General features: G+C 39.0%; 1 protein-coding gene across 12 annotated transcripts in view; it reads right to left on the bottom strand.

Moving 5' to 3' along the window:
• MAPT (microtubule associated protein tau) overlaps window positions 1–15,801 on the bottom strand; it is a 166,847-nt gene that overhangs the window by 85,635 nt on the left and 65,411 nt on the right. For all 12 annotated transcript variants that reach the window (XM_044002566.1, XM_044002568.1, XM_044002573.1 and 9 more), the window contains exon 2: window positions 11,520–11,705. In XM_044002566.1, coding sequence (XP_043858501.1) covers window positions 11,520–11,688 — 169 coding nt within the window. In that variant the 5' untranslated portion in view covers window positions 11,689–11,705. The remainder of the gene's footprint in view (window positions 1–11,519; window positions 11,706–15,801) is intronic.

The following is a 15,801-nucleotide window of genomic DNA, read 5'->3' as shown; positions in this document are numbered from 1 at the left end:
TGTTAAGTAAGCAGTAGGGGGACATCTGTTTAAAATGTTTCAATGATATTGCATTAAAAGCCCCCAAAGGAGTCAGAAGTTGTTACTTTAATAAAATAGTAGCTTTGAGACTAGAAGGCTAAACAGAAACCCAGTCCCCCAAATTGCAAACATCAGCTTTATTTCAGCTCATTTAAGGCTGATAAGCAGAAGAAATGGAAGGAGCTGCTTCCTTTCCGTGGAAAGTTAGCACAGTTCTTATAGATATAGGATGTATTTCTGAAATGTAATATGTTTATGTTTAGCCTTCTAGGTTTTTTTTTAAGGCTGAATTCTCCATAATTTCTTTCAATGGAAGAACACTAGCTGTGAAAAGTATTTTGAGATACTTGGTAGAGACACATTTTGTTAGCATTTTCACCCCTACTCCCAGAATGTTTCCTTTCCCCCATGAGGCCCTGGCTCTGTGAATCAGCATCAGCAGCTTCATCTAAGTATCAATGGCCTTCCCCAAGTATCCCAGGGTCCTAAGCTAGTCAAAGTCCTAAAGAGAAGAGACATTTAATATAACGAATGCTCACAGCACAGAGAACTCTGCACTGGGCACTGTGCAGACACACAAAATAATTAGAAGACATGACTCACTGTCCTTAAGGATCTTGCCATCTGATAGGGAGAGACAAGAAACACACATAAAAAAACAGACACAGAGACAACCGAAACATTGACACCAGTGTACATTCCTCACACCTGTGGGAACTTATCTCTATATAACAGATATATGTGTAGATCTGTCTGCACATATGAGGGAGTTCTGGGGGACAGGTGCTGAGGTATCTCCCTGGGAAGGCAAAGAGCACCTGATCCTGAAGGGAAGAGGTAGAGGAGAGGAGGAAATGGTAAAAGAAAGGAGGAAGCATGGCAGCAAGTACTGGGGGTGTGGGGTGGGATGGGGTGGAGAAGAGGAAATTTTGATATATGAAGTCAAGGATTATGGAGAGGAGACCCCAGTGAGATACTCCAGTGGGGGCACTCTGTGTGTGTGTGTGTGTGTGTTTGTACATGTATGTCAGTGTATTTGTACAGAACATAAGAATTTTAGGCTATATTCATTTCTAAAAGCTAAGCAATTAATTTCTCATAGTTTTCTTGTTTATTGACATACAGACTTCTTAATTTATTTTGGGGAAAAGACCCATATACATGTGCTTAAGGAATCATAAGAAGCTATCAAGGCCATGGTTGCCAACCCCTGACCTAGACCAACTTCCTTATTTAACAAATGGGGAAACTGAGGTCCCTAGAGGGACAGCGACTTGCCAAGGTCGCCTGGTATCACAAAGATACTTGATACTGTCATCCTGTCTCATTAACGCAATTATGCTCTTTATGCATCTATTTTTCAGCCCTGAAGCTGATGCCTCAGACTAGTCACTTGCCATGTAGCTTTTGGCGTTGATATCTTGGACTGGCTGTCCCTCATGGTCAGCTGAAGCTAAATATAATAGAGGCTGAAATGTTCTCTCTCTCTCCTTCACGCGCCTTTCTCTTCTGGGCCCAAGTTGCTCATCCCAAGGGTTAACCTCTCATACATCATGAATATGCTGAGAAAAGAGACTAAAAAACCCTACCTTTTCAATTCACTTCTGGCCTTTACTTCACCCAGAGTCAGTTTTGCTACTTTTGGACACATTCTCTATTTGCTCCTTTCACCGAAACCCTATGTCAGTGGTTCTCAAACTTTCTGGTCTGTGCACCTCTTTACGTTCTTAAAAATTACCAAGGGTTCCCCAAAGAGATTTTGTTTATGTGGGTTACATCCAGGGGTGTGCTGGAGGCAGCTCAAAACAGCTCAGTCAATTCCTAAATTTACATGTCATAAATAGGCAAACTACAAATCAGGACTTGATTTATTTTTTTGTGGATTGTCTAAATGTAAGGAAGTGATGGAGAAAATGCTAATATTATGCAGATTAAATTTAAAGTGTGTCAAAATCCTCATCCCCCTAAGCTGGTTTAAGTAAACATTTACCCGCATACCCTTTGATAGATATAGATATTTACTATATTAGAAATTAAAACTGAGAAATGTTTAAAATATTTATTTATTCATTAAAAATAACATTACATGTCAACAAATAACATTTTGACAAAAATACTTTTCAAAACAAAAAAAATTTAGCGAAAAGAGTGGCATGTTTCATATATTTTTGCAAATCTTTTTAATGTCTGGCTTAGAGAGCAGGTGGATTCTCATATCTACTTCTATATTCAATTTGTTGTAATATATTGTTTTGGTTGAAGTATGTGAAGAAAATCTGGACTCATAAAGATATGTTTTTGGGAAAAGGAGGTATATTTTAATAGGCAAATATTTGACTATTGTGAAAATAGTTGTGACCTTGAGGATCCCCTAAAAGGGTCTTGGGACTCCACAGACCACATTTTGAGAACCATTACCCTAGATCATAGTCTCTTCCTCATCACTTAAGACTTCTGTAACCTGTACAAATAAAACCAGTGTAGTCAAGATTAAAAGGAAAGCAGAAAATTGGGGAAAAATTTTATAGACAGTTTCTCAAATAAAAGTCTCATATCTCAAATATATAGAGAGAACTTTGTCAAATTTATAACAACATGAGTCTTTCCCCAATTGATAAATGTTTAAAGGATATGAACATGCAGTTTTGGGATGAAGAAATAAAGCTACATATAGCCATATGAAAAAAAATGCTCTAAATCATTATTGATTAGAGAAACAAATTAAAACAACTCTGAGATATCGTCTCATACCTATAAGATTGGCTAAAATGATAGAGGAGGAAAACAACAAATGATGGAGAGGATGTGGAAAAATTGGGACACTAATACACTGTTGGTGGAACTGTGAACTTATCCAGTCATTTTGCAGAGCAATATGGAATTATGCCCAAAATTATATAACCATATACCTTTAGAACCAGCAATACCACTATCAGGTCTGTTTTCCAAGGTGATCAGGTAAAAAATAAAAAAACCTATATGTTCTAAAATATTTATGGTTGGTAAAGAACTGGAAATTGAGGGGATGTCCATCAATTGGGGAATGCTAAATAAGTTGTAGCATATGATTTTCATATAATACTACTGTGCTATAAGAAATGATGAACTGGTTGATTTTAGAAAAACATGGAAAGACTTGCATGAAATAATGAAGAGTGAAATGAGAAGAACCAAGAGGACGTTATATACAGTAACAGCAGTACTGTTGGCAGAATAACTGTGAACCACTAAGCTATTCTGAGTGTTATAAATATTCAAATAGACTAAAAAGGACCTATGAAGGAAGATGCAATCCACCTCCAGAGAAAGAAATGATAAACAGAAGTATGCATAGTATGGTTTCACATATATAGACATGTAGGTATGTAAATACACACACATACATATGTATGTCAAATGGTGGTCTTCTCTAGTGCAGGGTGGGGAAGGAGGAAGAAAAAAGATAAAAAAAAAAGTATACAGTAGAGAACAAAAGAAAACTCAGAAGGAAGCATAGGAAAGCAGGGTAGTTTTGAAAACTGTATAGTCTTTGTTACATACTTTTTTTTTTTTGGCGGGGCAATGGGGGTTAAGTGACTTGCCCAGGGTCACACAGCTAGTAAGTGTCAAGTGTCTGAGGCTGGATTCGAACTCAGGTCCTCCTGAATCCAAGGCCGGTGCTTTATCCACTGCGCCACCTAGCTGCCCCCATACTTTTTAAAAAAAGTAACAATATTAAATGGAGATTCATGCTTTCAAATTGAATTCTCTTTCTGCGTTTTATTACATACATGGAAAAAAGACTTCTGTAACCTTAGATGTGACATGGGGCTTGGGACATATCGAGGAATTAAGGGACTATTAAAGTTTAAACTGGCCAACTGGGTATCAGGAGGGCCACACCTAAGAAGTTAGGGAAGACAGAGTTATAACTCCAGAGGTCAGGACTATCATTCCAAAAGAAAAATCCCCCTGATTCTCAGGAATCTTTCCCCACCCCACCCCCAAAAGGAACTTTCCATTGTCAGGTGGTCACCCCATCAACCCTCTCTAAAAGCTTTGGCCTTTCTTCTGTTCTGAGAGAGAAAGATGTCTCTAAGCCATCTCCTCCCTTGGAGGTGAAATCTTTTATTTCCCTCTTGGTCACTTTCTCCAGCACCCAAATAAAAGATAAATTTATTCTAATTGGATTGTGTGTGAGAGTTGTAATTCTTTACAGAGGAATACCTAAGAACCCCATCACCTCTTTCTCCCTTGACAGATGGATGCCCTGCCTAACAAACCACTCACTTTTCAGTTGATCTGCACTGCCCATTACTTTGACCCATACATACCTCTCTACCTCCTCAGAACCCTGTAGTAACTACTCCTTGTACTACATTATACATGGCTTTATATTAGAGTTCATAGTTACAAAGGACCTAAAAGTCATTTAGTCCAACTGATGAGGACCTCAAGGCCTACAGAGATGAAATGTCTTGCCTAGAGTCACACAGGTGGTTAAGTAGGAGATCTGGGATTGCAATCCAGGTCCTCTGACTTCTACACCATCACCCTTTGCATGGGGTGGTTCTTACACATGTATATTACCTCTCCCCCTCTCTGCCTCCCAGGGAAGTACCTTGAGGGTAGTGTGGTAGAGGCAATAAAACATTAATCGCTGTAATGCTATAATGTCTGGTCACTATAGTTCTAAACCTCATTCTTATTACCTGCATAAGGATATGGCTTGACTTTACAATATTTTGTGACTGAAAGAGCCATCCTTCATTCTCTGAAATGTAACTGAGTCAATATTGTTCGCAAAAGGATGTTTACGTGTTTATACTCGTTCATATAATAGCTATATTCATGAGTAAGGCACCTTATACTCTAGCCATTCTCTTCAACCCCCTCCCATGAGGAGACTCGTATTCTGCTAACACACTGCTTCGCAGCCATTTCTAAATCATGCCACCAGGTATGTAGCCTTATTCCCTCAGGGTTCTCCTTGGTGTATCTTCCATGTGGGTAGCCTTGCCTCCTCCTGGCTCCCTTTTGAGTTATCTTCCTCTCTTAGAATGTAAATTCTCTAAGGGCAGGGACTATCTTGCTTGTATTTGTATCTCTAAGGCTTAGCACATAGTGAGTTGCTTAATAAATGCCTTTTCTTTGTTTCTTTCTCTTTCTTTCTTTCCTTCCTTCCTTCCTTCCAGCTAGGTGGCTCAGTGGATAAAGCACCAGCCCTGGATTCAGGAAGACCTGAGTTCAAATCTGACCTCAGACACTTGACACTTACTAGCTGTGTGATCCTGGGCAAATCACATAACCTTCATTGCACCCCCCCCCCAAAAAAAAAATTTGGCTTCAGCACACCGGCCTTGGGTTATTCTTTCATGAGAGGAATCAAAGGTCTTATAGATATGCTTATGCTTAAGGTGTATTAAGCACCTATATGCCAGGCATTGACCTAAGCACTGAGCGTGCAAAGAAAACAAAAGCAAAACCAGTCCCTTGCCCTCACTCAAGTAGCTCACAATCTAATGAGGGAGATGACAAGCAAACATTGATGTACAAACATGAGATATACAGGGCAAACTGGAGATAATCTTGGAGGGAAGGAACTAGCATTAAGGAAGACTGAGAAAGGTTTCTGATCAATAATCTCTGATCTCCCATATTTCATTACTTTTGGCCAGAAATGTTAATGAATGATAAAAACATGAAAGCAGGCTGTTGCCTTAGGCCTAGCCAGAGCTTCCCTTGGAAGCAAGTCTAAAAGGTCAGGTTGAGATAAGTAATCTCTTACTCTGGTTTTATTGAAAAAGCCAAACTTCAAGGTTTTCATGTAAAAATGACAAAATGAAATTTAAAATCCATTTTGAGGAAACCACATTTAAAGGATATTTGTTCTCCACTGAGAAAATGGGTACCACTGTTCGCTTGCTCAGACCCTCCAGTGAGTCCCGGCCTTAACCAAGGTCTCGTTCCAGGCAGATTGCTGACTGTAAACAACTTTCCAGAAAGGAATGCTTGACCTTCATTGTGTGTGTGTGTGTGTGTGTGTGTGTGTGTGTGTGTGTGTGTGTGTGTGTGTGTGTGTGTGTATAGGATGTGGAAGGGGGAGAAGCTACCTATACAATAACTGAAATGGGCCCTATGGAACTGTAAGGCAAAATCCATGCTACATAAAGGTATTAAGGAGCACCAGAATTTACTGGTGTCCCTCAGGATCCCTAATGCTTCCTTCAAGTCTCAGCTAAAACCCACTTTCTAAAAGAGAAGCCTTTTCTGATCTGCCTCAATGCTGGTGCCCTTCCCTCTGAGACTACCTTCATTTATTTATTTATTTGTCTGTTCATTAGTTCATTCATTTGTTCATTCATTCACTCATCCATCCATCCATCCATCCATTTTTGGTGAGGCAATCAAGCTTAAGTGACATGCCCAGGGTCACACAGCTAATAAGTGTCAAGTGTCTGAGGCTGGATTTCAACTCAGGTCTTCTGACTCCAAGCCAGTACTCCATCCACTGTGCCACCTAGCTGCCCCCTCTGAAACTATTTTTAATTTACCACTTAAGTTGTGTGCGTATTTGTGGGACAGTATGTCCTAGGTTTATTGGGGAAATGTTCTATTGCTACCTTACTTACTATAGTATTTCATTATATATCTCTTTTCTTTGGACTAAAAATTAACAAAACCAAAATTTTTTTAAGAGCACGAACAAAAAAGTAAACTATTATTGTTGTTTTTATCATTGTTACATCCTAACAACCAAAGGATATAGCCTTAGAGTAGCTTCTAAGATATCTTATAAAACATCCTCTAGTAACAGGATTCACCCCCATACAACAGGCAGCAGATTTGAAGGCTGACCTTTGTTTAAGAATATTTCCTTTTCCTCCTTGTTCAGTGGCTAAAATCCCCAACATTAGAACCTTCCTTTGTATTGAGGCACTTACTCTGGAGGTAAGGGGATCAAACTGGGAAACCGCTTTTTAAATGTAAACCTTCATCTTACCTGGAAAGGTAACACATTAACTCATTAAAACATTCACAAAAGCAGGGATTCTTAACATGTTTTGTGTGTCACGGACCCATTTACCTATGGATGACTCCTTCTCAGAATGTTTTTTAAAAAATTCATAATTTAGAAAACTGGGAAAAATTTTATAGTAAGTTTCCCTGATAAAGGCCTCATATCTCATCTCTCTCTCTCATCTCTCTCTCTCTCTCTCTCTCTCTCTCTCTCTCTATATATATATATATATATATATATATATATATATATATATGTGTGTGTGTGTGTGTGTGTGTGTGTATAGAGAGAGAACTGAATCAAGTTTATAAGAATCTGAAACATTCCTCAATTGCAGTTTTCAGATGAAAAAATCAAAGATATCAATGCTTATATGAAAAAATGCTTTAAATCACTACTGATTAGATAAATGCAAATTAAAACAACTCTGAGATGCCACCTCATACCTATTAGATTGGCTAATATGACAGATAAGGAAAATAACAGATGTTGGAGAGGATGTGGGAAAACTGAGACACCAATGCACTGTTGGTGGAGTTGTGAAATGATTTAACCATTCTGGAGAGCAACTGGGAACTAGGCCCAAAGGGTTACAAAACTGTGCATACCCTTTGACCCACAGATACCACTACTAGGTCTTTTTCCTAAAGAGATTTTTTTTTTAAAAAAGGAAAAGGACCTGTATGCACAAAAATATTTTTAGCAGCTCTTTTTTTGTGGTGGCAAAAAATTAGACATTGATAGGATGCCTATCAATTGGGGAGTGCTTGAACAAGTTGGTGTATGTGATTGTGATGGAATACTACCACGCTATAAGAAATGATGAGCATGATGCTTTCAGAAAAACCTGGAAACCTACATGAACTGATGCAAAGTAAAATGAGTAGAACCAGAAGAACATTGTACACAGTAAGAGCAATATTATGCAATGATCAACTGTGATTGACTTATTCTGAGCAATACAAAGATCTAAAACAATTCTGAAGGACCTATGATGAAAAATGCTATACATCTCCAGAGAAGGAAATGAGCATACTGTTTTTTAACTTTATTTTTCTTGTTTTTTGTCTGTTTTCTTTTACAACATGACAAATATGGAAATATGTTTTGCATGCCTGCACATGTATAAACTTTATTAAATTGTCTGCCACCTTAGGGAAAGGGAAGGAGTGGGAGGGTAGGAGAGAATTTGGAATTCGAAATTGTAAAAAATGAAGGTTAAAATTGTTTTTAATATGTAAAGTGGGAAAAATTAAAATATTGAGATTTTTAAAGATCATAATTGAAGGAAATGTTATTACCATTAAGGGTTATTTGGGCTTAGATCCTCCACCCCATCCCACCCCCCAAACTCAAAAAAATCCAAAAAAGTGCTCCCTCTATAAGCTTCATGTTATTTTATATAAATCTTCAATTTCCTCTTGTGCATAATAAGGACTTTAAAAAGTTTGAGCAGCATTTCTCCTGGAAGTAGCTACAACTTGGGGCAAGTGAGAAACCCATGTTAGCAAAATGGACTGTCCCTGAGGAGCAGCTGGGCTGGTCTTTCCTATGAAGGTCAGGTGAGGAATCTTCTGAGAGAAATTCTCTAAGAACAGTCTATTTCAATCTATGCATCCATTAATAGGACCACTGTCTTTATTCAAGCTCATTTCATTTCCTAGCTCCTACAGGCAGCCTTCTCTGATCATGTTGGGGAAAAGGTTTGTTTTTTGTTTTACTCAAAGTTCTAATAAATAGCTCTTATTTCTCTCTTTCAGGATGTCTGCTCTCATTAAGAAGAGAATGAGGGGGCAGCTAGGTGGCGCAGTGGATAAAGCACCAGCCCTGGATTCCGGAGGACCTGAATTCAAATCCAGCCTCAGACACTTGATACTTACTAGCTGTGTGACCCTGGGCAAGTCACTTAACCCTCATTGCTCCACCAAAAAAAGAAAAAAAAAAGAGAGAGAGAGAGAATGAGGTACTAACAGATTCAAAGCATGACTGACTATCCCAGTAAATCTTGTTTCCTCCAGGAAGCCTTATTTGAATAAGCACAGAAAAGGCTGCTTCATTTCCAGTCTATTACCCCCATTCTCTTCTTGGCCCTTAATTACCATTAGCAATTATTTGTAGCATCCCATTCAAAAAAATAACATGAGAAGAAAAAAAGTAAGGGTTTTTTCCCCCTTCTTTTTTTCTATTTAAAATATACATATACATGTGACATATTATTGGAAAAATATTTTATAGTAAACAAGCAAGCAAGGGTTTTTATCCCACGTACCACATCCTGAGAAGGGTCAAACACATTCAGGGTCATATGAACTGCCTTTTCAGTGAGACCAGTTCTGTGTAGCAGAACTCAATTCCCCTGGGCCAGCTGGGAAGGAAATTGTTACTGGTCTAAGTTGGGCCTCTAGGGAGAGAATTTGGGGGGTGGGGGTGGGAGGAAGTACCAAAGTGTTTACTTCACTATTAGACAACCAAATAAAGTAAAACTTCATTCATCTGGAATTGCTAAATGGGGAGAGATGGAAAGCCAGACTAAAATGATGAAAGATCTAAAGTACAATCCATCTCTGACCCTTTGGAACTGATGAGGAAGGAAATAAATAAGGGAAAGGACTGTGTCTTGGAAGATAATGAGACTAATTATTAGAGGAAGAGACATGAGCTGATGGGTTAGTTTCCCAAGAGAATACTTTTTTTAAACTTTCATATACATACAAAAAGGCAAGTTGAGGACCTAAAAGACCCTACTTTAAGGAATAATTAACACATATAGTGCTTTAAAGTTTTCAAACATTTAGGTCACAACAACTTTGTGATGTTGGTACTACAAGTATCCTCAAGTTTACAAGTGAGTCTTAGGGATGAGGTAACTTGCTCAGGGTTGCATGATCAGCATCAGAGGTGATACTCAAACCTAGATTTTCCAGACTCTAAGACCATATCTCTATTCTGGCCACATGGAGGTAAGAAACATTTTTAATTCACACATGTTATTTAACATGTTAGAGGCTGTAAGGCTGTAGGAGAGAGGCAGCCTTAGAGCCAGGAATATTTCTGGTCAAGTCCTATGTTTGATATTAAAATGGGAGTACAGATTCTTTCATTCTTTTTTTTTTTTAAGTGAGGCAGTTGGGGTTAAGTGACTTGCCCAGGGTCACATAGCTAGTAAGTGTTAAGTGTCTGAGACCGGATTTGAACTCAGGTCCTCCTGAATCCAGGGCTGGTGCTCTAACCACTGTGCCACCTAGCTGCCCCAGATTCTTTCATTCTTAATACTTGTATATCCAACACCTGGAACAATGCCTGGCCATAGGAGGCACTTAGTAAATGCTTAGTGATTGACTGTCAAATACTGGCCAGGTAAGTTGAGGCTAAATCTCTCAGTGCCTTGGACAACTTTACGGGACCCTAAATCGCAAAGCAGGTTCCAACCTACATTGGCAGAGAGAGTTTCATACCTATACCAAAATAAAATTACAGTTCTGCTCCAAAATAATTTACATGCCAATAATGAAGGCTGCCATCAAGCTGGGACTGGCACAATGCTTTGCACACAGAAGGTATACATGCTTTTTTGAATGGAGAGTGATAAAGATAACTTATTGTTCTACCTGGGTTAAACAGATCTCTGTACTATTTTCAAGCCCCATTCTTTAGCTTGACTTTAAAAACAAAAGCAAGCCTTAGATGCGGGTCAAAATTATTAGTTTAAATTAGTGACATTTTACTATACTTACCATAGGCAGTGATGAAACATGTTTATTTGTGTTATAGTATAAATTATTTTCCTCATTCTAATCCCTCCACTTTGAATCAGTTCATATGAATTTTCTTAGGTTTCTCTGAAACCATCCCTCTCATAATTTCTTATGGCACAACAGTATTGCTTTATATTTATCTAGTATTCTCATAATGGATGCAGCCATTCCTCATTTAATGATCACTCCCTCAGTTTCCAGTTCTTTGCCACTACAAAAAAGCTACTATAAATATTTTTGTACATATGGATGTTTTTCCTCTTTCTTTAATTTCTCTGGGGTATTGGCCTAGTAGTGGTATTTCTGCATCAAGGAATATGCATAGTTTTGTAACTGTTTGGGGAATAAGTCCAAACTGCTTTCCAGAATGGCTGGACCAATTAATTCATAGCTCCACCAACAATGAATTAATGTTCCTGTTTCCCCACTGCCCCTCCAGCATTTGTCATTTTCTCTTTTCATCACTTTCACCAATGTGATATATATGAAGAAGAACAGCAGCACATATATTTGTTACAAGGGTTTTGTTTTTGTTTTTGGTAGGGGTGGGGGTGAGGGAAGGAGTAGGTAGGTGGCAAGGAAAGTCAATGCTTATTAATTGAAAAAAATTAACTTAAAACAGAGTGGAAAGGTTGGGGAAGGGGAAGAGGCCAGGCTGAAAGCTTTGGTGATTGGGAAAGAGAAGAAAAAGGCAGATAATTTGTGCTGCGGGGTCACAAAGATCTGCTTTCTCACTTACTGACCTTTCAAGCCATGCCCTGTGTCATCTTCATTGTCCTGCAGCAGAGTATAACCTCCTTGAGAAGGCATGTCTTTCCTCTCTCCTCCCACCTGGAAGGGTTCTCCAGAATGGATCTGCTGGCTCCCAGTGTGGTCTTCCATCATGCTGAAGCTTGGTCTTTGCTCAGCCATCCTCTTTAGAGAGTTGCCTGGGAAGAGAATGCAAGGTGGGGTGGGGACAAGGGGAAAAAAAGAGTCACACCATGAGCCTTCAGAAGTACCTGAAGAAAAATACCTGCCAGACATTTCCAGTGAGGCAGCTGGCAGGGCCTCTTCCTCTACTACAAGGGGCCCACTACCCACAGGCCTCCTGGGTCCTCTGGCTGCTCAGCTCCAGCCTGCCTGCCATTACTCCCCCTCTCACTTAGATAGTGTTTGTGGTCATGCCCCTTGTTCTAGCTCTTTAAATGATAGCGCTTCCTGTATTCTCTCCTTATCTCTCTGACAGCAAATTGGTAGTAACTACCAATAATTTATGTGGTGGTTCCCAAACTCATAGAGAATAAGAACTCCTTTAAAAAATTAAAAAAATATGTTTTTAGGGATCCCTCCATGATAACCTGTACTATTAGCATCCATTGACATAAGAAAATGCAGAAGGATAAAATAGTACAAACTATATGAAGACCTCTGTAATGCTTTAGTAGAACAATTTTTGGGGGTGGGGGGCAGTGAGAGTTAAGTGACTTGCCATGGGTCACACAGCTAGTAAGTGTCAAGTGTCTGAGGCCAGATTTGAACTCAAGTCCTCTTGAATCCAGGCTTGGTGCCTTATCCACCGTGTCACCTAGCTGCCCCTTCTGTAATGCTTTAAAATGATTTTGCATTTTATTCCCCACAAAAGCCAAAAGAAAGGTCTTATTTCATTCTAAGTGGCTAGGAAAAAATGTTTACTGTTAGATACAACCAAGGTTCAAATCCCACCTCTGACATTAATGAATGAGTCAATAAACAAGCATTTATTAATCACTTACTACACATCAAGCAGTGTGCCAGGCAAATACAAAGTGCAAATGCAAAGAATGAAACAGTTCCTCCCCTCAAGGAGTTTATATTCTAACAGTATGTAGATAAATAGGCACACACAGAGAGAGGAGATGGAATGGAACCTTGGAGGGGAAGACAGTATAACTCAGTAACTCGTCTCAGAAAGTTGTTGTAGAACCTTTCTTTTCTTTTCTTTTTGGGTGGGGGACAATGAGGGTTAAGTGACTTGCCCAGGGTCACACAGCTAGTAAGTGTTAAGCGTCTGAGGCCAGATTTGAACTCAGGTCCTCCTGAATCCAGGGCCAGTGCTTTATCCACTGCACCACCCAGCTGCCCCTTGGAACCTTTCTAAACTCAGGCTGGTCCTCATAACTGACACACAATCTACCCAGGTGTGCATGCTTTTTATCTTGGTATGCCCTGTTTAAGAATGCAGGGTTACTTCCATGCCATGATAAAGTGCTGAGAGAAGCTCATATTTTTACATAGAATTTATGTTTTTCTCTCCATTAAAAAAAAGTATTCATTATATGTTTCTAATGGCTCTCACTACACTTAAGAAATTTCATTCTAATTTTTGTCTCTTTACAAATTTTTTAAAAATTTAAAATTCTTAAGTACAAAATGAGAAAAGAAAACATCACCATGTATACAGCAGAACATAGGAGAAGATTCAATATAAACAATAAATTTACATTTCAAGAAAACCTATATAATACATACTACACATTGTTTTCAAATCTGCCCAGCTTTTCTTTGCTTACTTGTAGGTTTTCTTTTATTCTCTGCTGTGTACTTTTAATTTTTTTTTCCCACACACATCCTAAAGAAGGCTGCAATTAAGTGTGGATATAGATACATATACATAGATATCTATACACATCTACATATATAATGACTGAACAACAACAGAGGATATTGAGTTTTTTAATTGTAATTTGTGTGTGTGTGTGAGGCAATTGGGGTTAAGTGACTTGCCCAGGGTCACACAGCTAGTAAGTGTCAAATGTCTGAGGCTGGATTTGAACTCAGGTCCTCTGGAATCCAGGGCCAGTGCTCTATCCACTGCGCCACCTAGCTGCCCCTTTAATTGTAATTTTTATTGATTTTTTTTTTTTTGCTTTTATTCCCCTTTATTTCTAAATATATTCCTCCTCACCCCACTCCACTCCCTATTTAGAAAGCCATCCCTTAGGACAAAAAAATTAGAAAAGAAAGATAAGGGGAAAACTCTCCCCATCAGCAAAATCAACATATCAGCGAAATCTGGTAGTATATTCAATTTTCCATACCTAGGAAAAGAAAGAAATGAGATGAATTTTAAAATCTCTTCTTTGATTTAAATTTTTTTTTCTTTTGGAGGCAATTGGGGTTAAGTGACTTGCCCAGGGTCACACAGCTAGTAAGTGTCAAGTGTCTGAGGCCAGATTTGAACTCAGGTCCTCCTGAATCCAGGGCTGGTGCTCTATCCACTGTGCCACCTAGCTGCCCCTAAAATCTCTTCTTTGGAGACAAGTTTGGATTCAAGAAAAAACAAGTTCAAATCCTGCTGTATTTATTAGCTGTATGATCCTAGGCAAGTCATCTAACTTTTCAGCCTCAATTTCCTCATTTGTAAAGTGAGGTAGTTGGGCTCAAGGGCATCTAAATCCTTTCCAGATTAAAATCTATGATCAGTTAGGGTCCTTAGAAGCCTTTAAGAGTTAGTGCTTAAAATTTCTAGGGGAACAATGAACAGCAATTTTCTGAAAACTTTAAATCACCTTGACAAAAACTGAAACAGAGACCCTTAAATGTGCCTATCAGCCTCCTGAACACTTCAGTCCCCGAACAGAGATAACAAGACACAATTTTTTCCTTCCTCTGTAATAAGCTATGGCCTGGTTTGAATGAATGATATCATTCTGCAACAATAAATGTTTTTGATCACTGTACAAGATAATGAACTGCATGGATATTCCGAGACTGCTGTTATAATATGGAAAATGAGGCACATAGTTTTTAGATTAATCAAATTTGGAACAGAAACAATGTTGCTGGGAAAACTGGATCAGGTGGTATTCATTAGACAGACACAGCTCCCCATGGTTTGATGCAGAACAGCATCAGATAGGCTCAAGTTTAAAATGAACCTTGACTCTATCTCACAACAAAGATTGGGTCAGTGGCTCCCTTAACTTTTCGGTATCTAATGGCCACAGGTTGGTGGGGACAAGAAATACACGCCTATGTTTTGAAACATGACTAATGATGGTCTGACATAACAAAAAGTGGGGTATGCTATTGCAGAAAGGCAGTTTATGAGAAAACAAAAGGCCATCTGGGGAGACCTGAGTTCAAGACCTGTCTCTGACACACACTAGGTGTAGGGCCATAAGCAAGTTGCTTAACCTTTTACTCAGTCAACTAGTACTTTTTCATGCTTATTATATGCAAGGTACTATGCTAGGTGCTGGGGATACAAAAAAAGGGCAAAAATTACAACAACCCCCCCAAAAAACAAAAACAACAACCAGGTTTTGCTCTCATAGTCTAATGGGGGTAGATAACATGTAAACAGCTAGGTACAAGTGCAGCTAGGTGACTCAGTGCCAGTCTTGGAGTCAGGAAGACCTGAGTTCAAATCTGACTTCAGACACCAGCTATGTGACCTTGGGCAAGTCATTTAACCCTATTTATCTCAGTTTCTTTATCAGTAAAAGGAGCTGGAGAAGGAAATGGCAAACCATTCCAGTATCTTTGCCATGACCCCAAAAAGAGTCATAAAAAGTGGAGCATGATTGAAAATAACTAAACAACAACAACAACAATATACAAACTTAAGATACAGAGGGGAGCTCTGAGTAAAAGGGAACAAAGGTGTTGGCTGGTGTGGTGCTCCATCTACCTTGAAATAGCATCAGTGCTCAAAGTGTGAAGCAAGGCCACCCATGCATTGCTGTTTTTAGGTAACACTATTAGTTTTTTACATGAAGAATGCTACATATTCATGTGATAACAGACCCAGCAGAGAGAATTCCGCCTTTCTGATTACTGACTTGGCAATTTTTGGCCCCCAAATCTTGTGTTGTTTTTGTTGAGTTGTGTTCAACTCTCTGAGACCCCATTCGGGGTTTTCTTGGCCAAGATACTGGAGTGGTTTTAGCCGTTTCCCTCTCCAGCTCATTTTACTGATAAGGAAACAGAAGCAAACAGGGTTAAGTGATTTGCCCAGGGTCACACAGCTAGTAAGTATCTGAGGCCAGGTTTGGATCTTGT

This window comes from Dromiciops gliroides, chromosome 4, assembly GCF_019393635.1.
Source record: "Dromiciops gliroides isolate mDroGli1 chromosome 4, mDroGli1.pri, whole genome shotgun sequence".
Classification (NCBI taxonomy): domain Eukaryota; kingdom Metazoa; phylum Chordata; class Mammalia; order Microbiotheria; family Microbiotheriidae; genus Dromiciops; species Dromiciops gliroides.
Note: the sequence above shows the minus strand (reverse complement) of the source record. Positions and strands in the feature narration are given on the sequence as shown.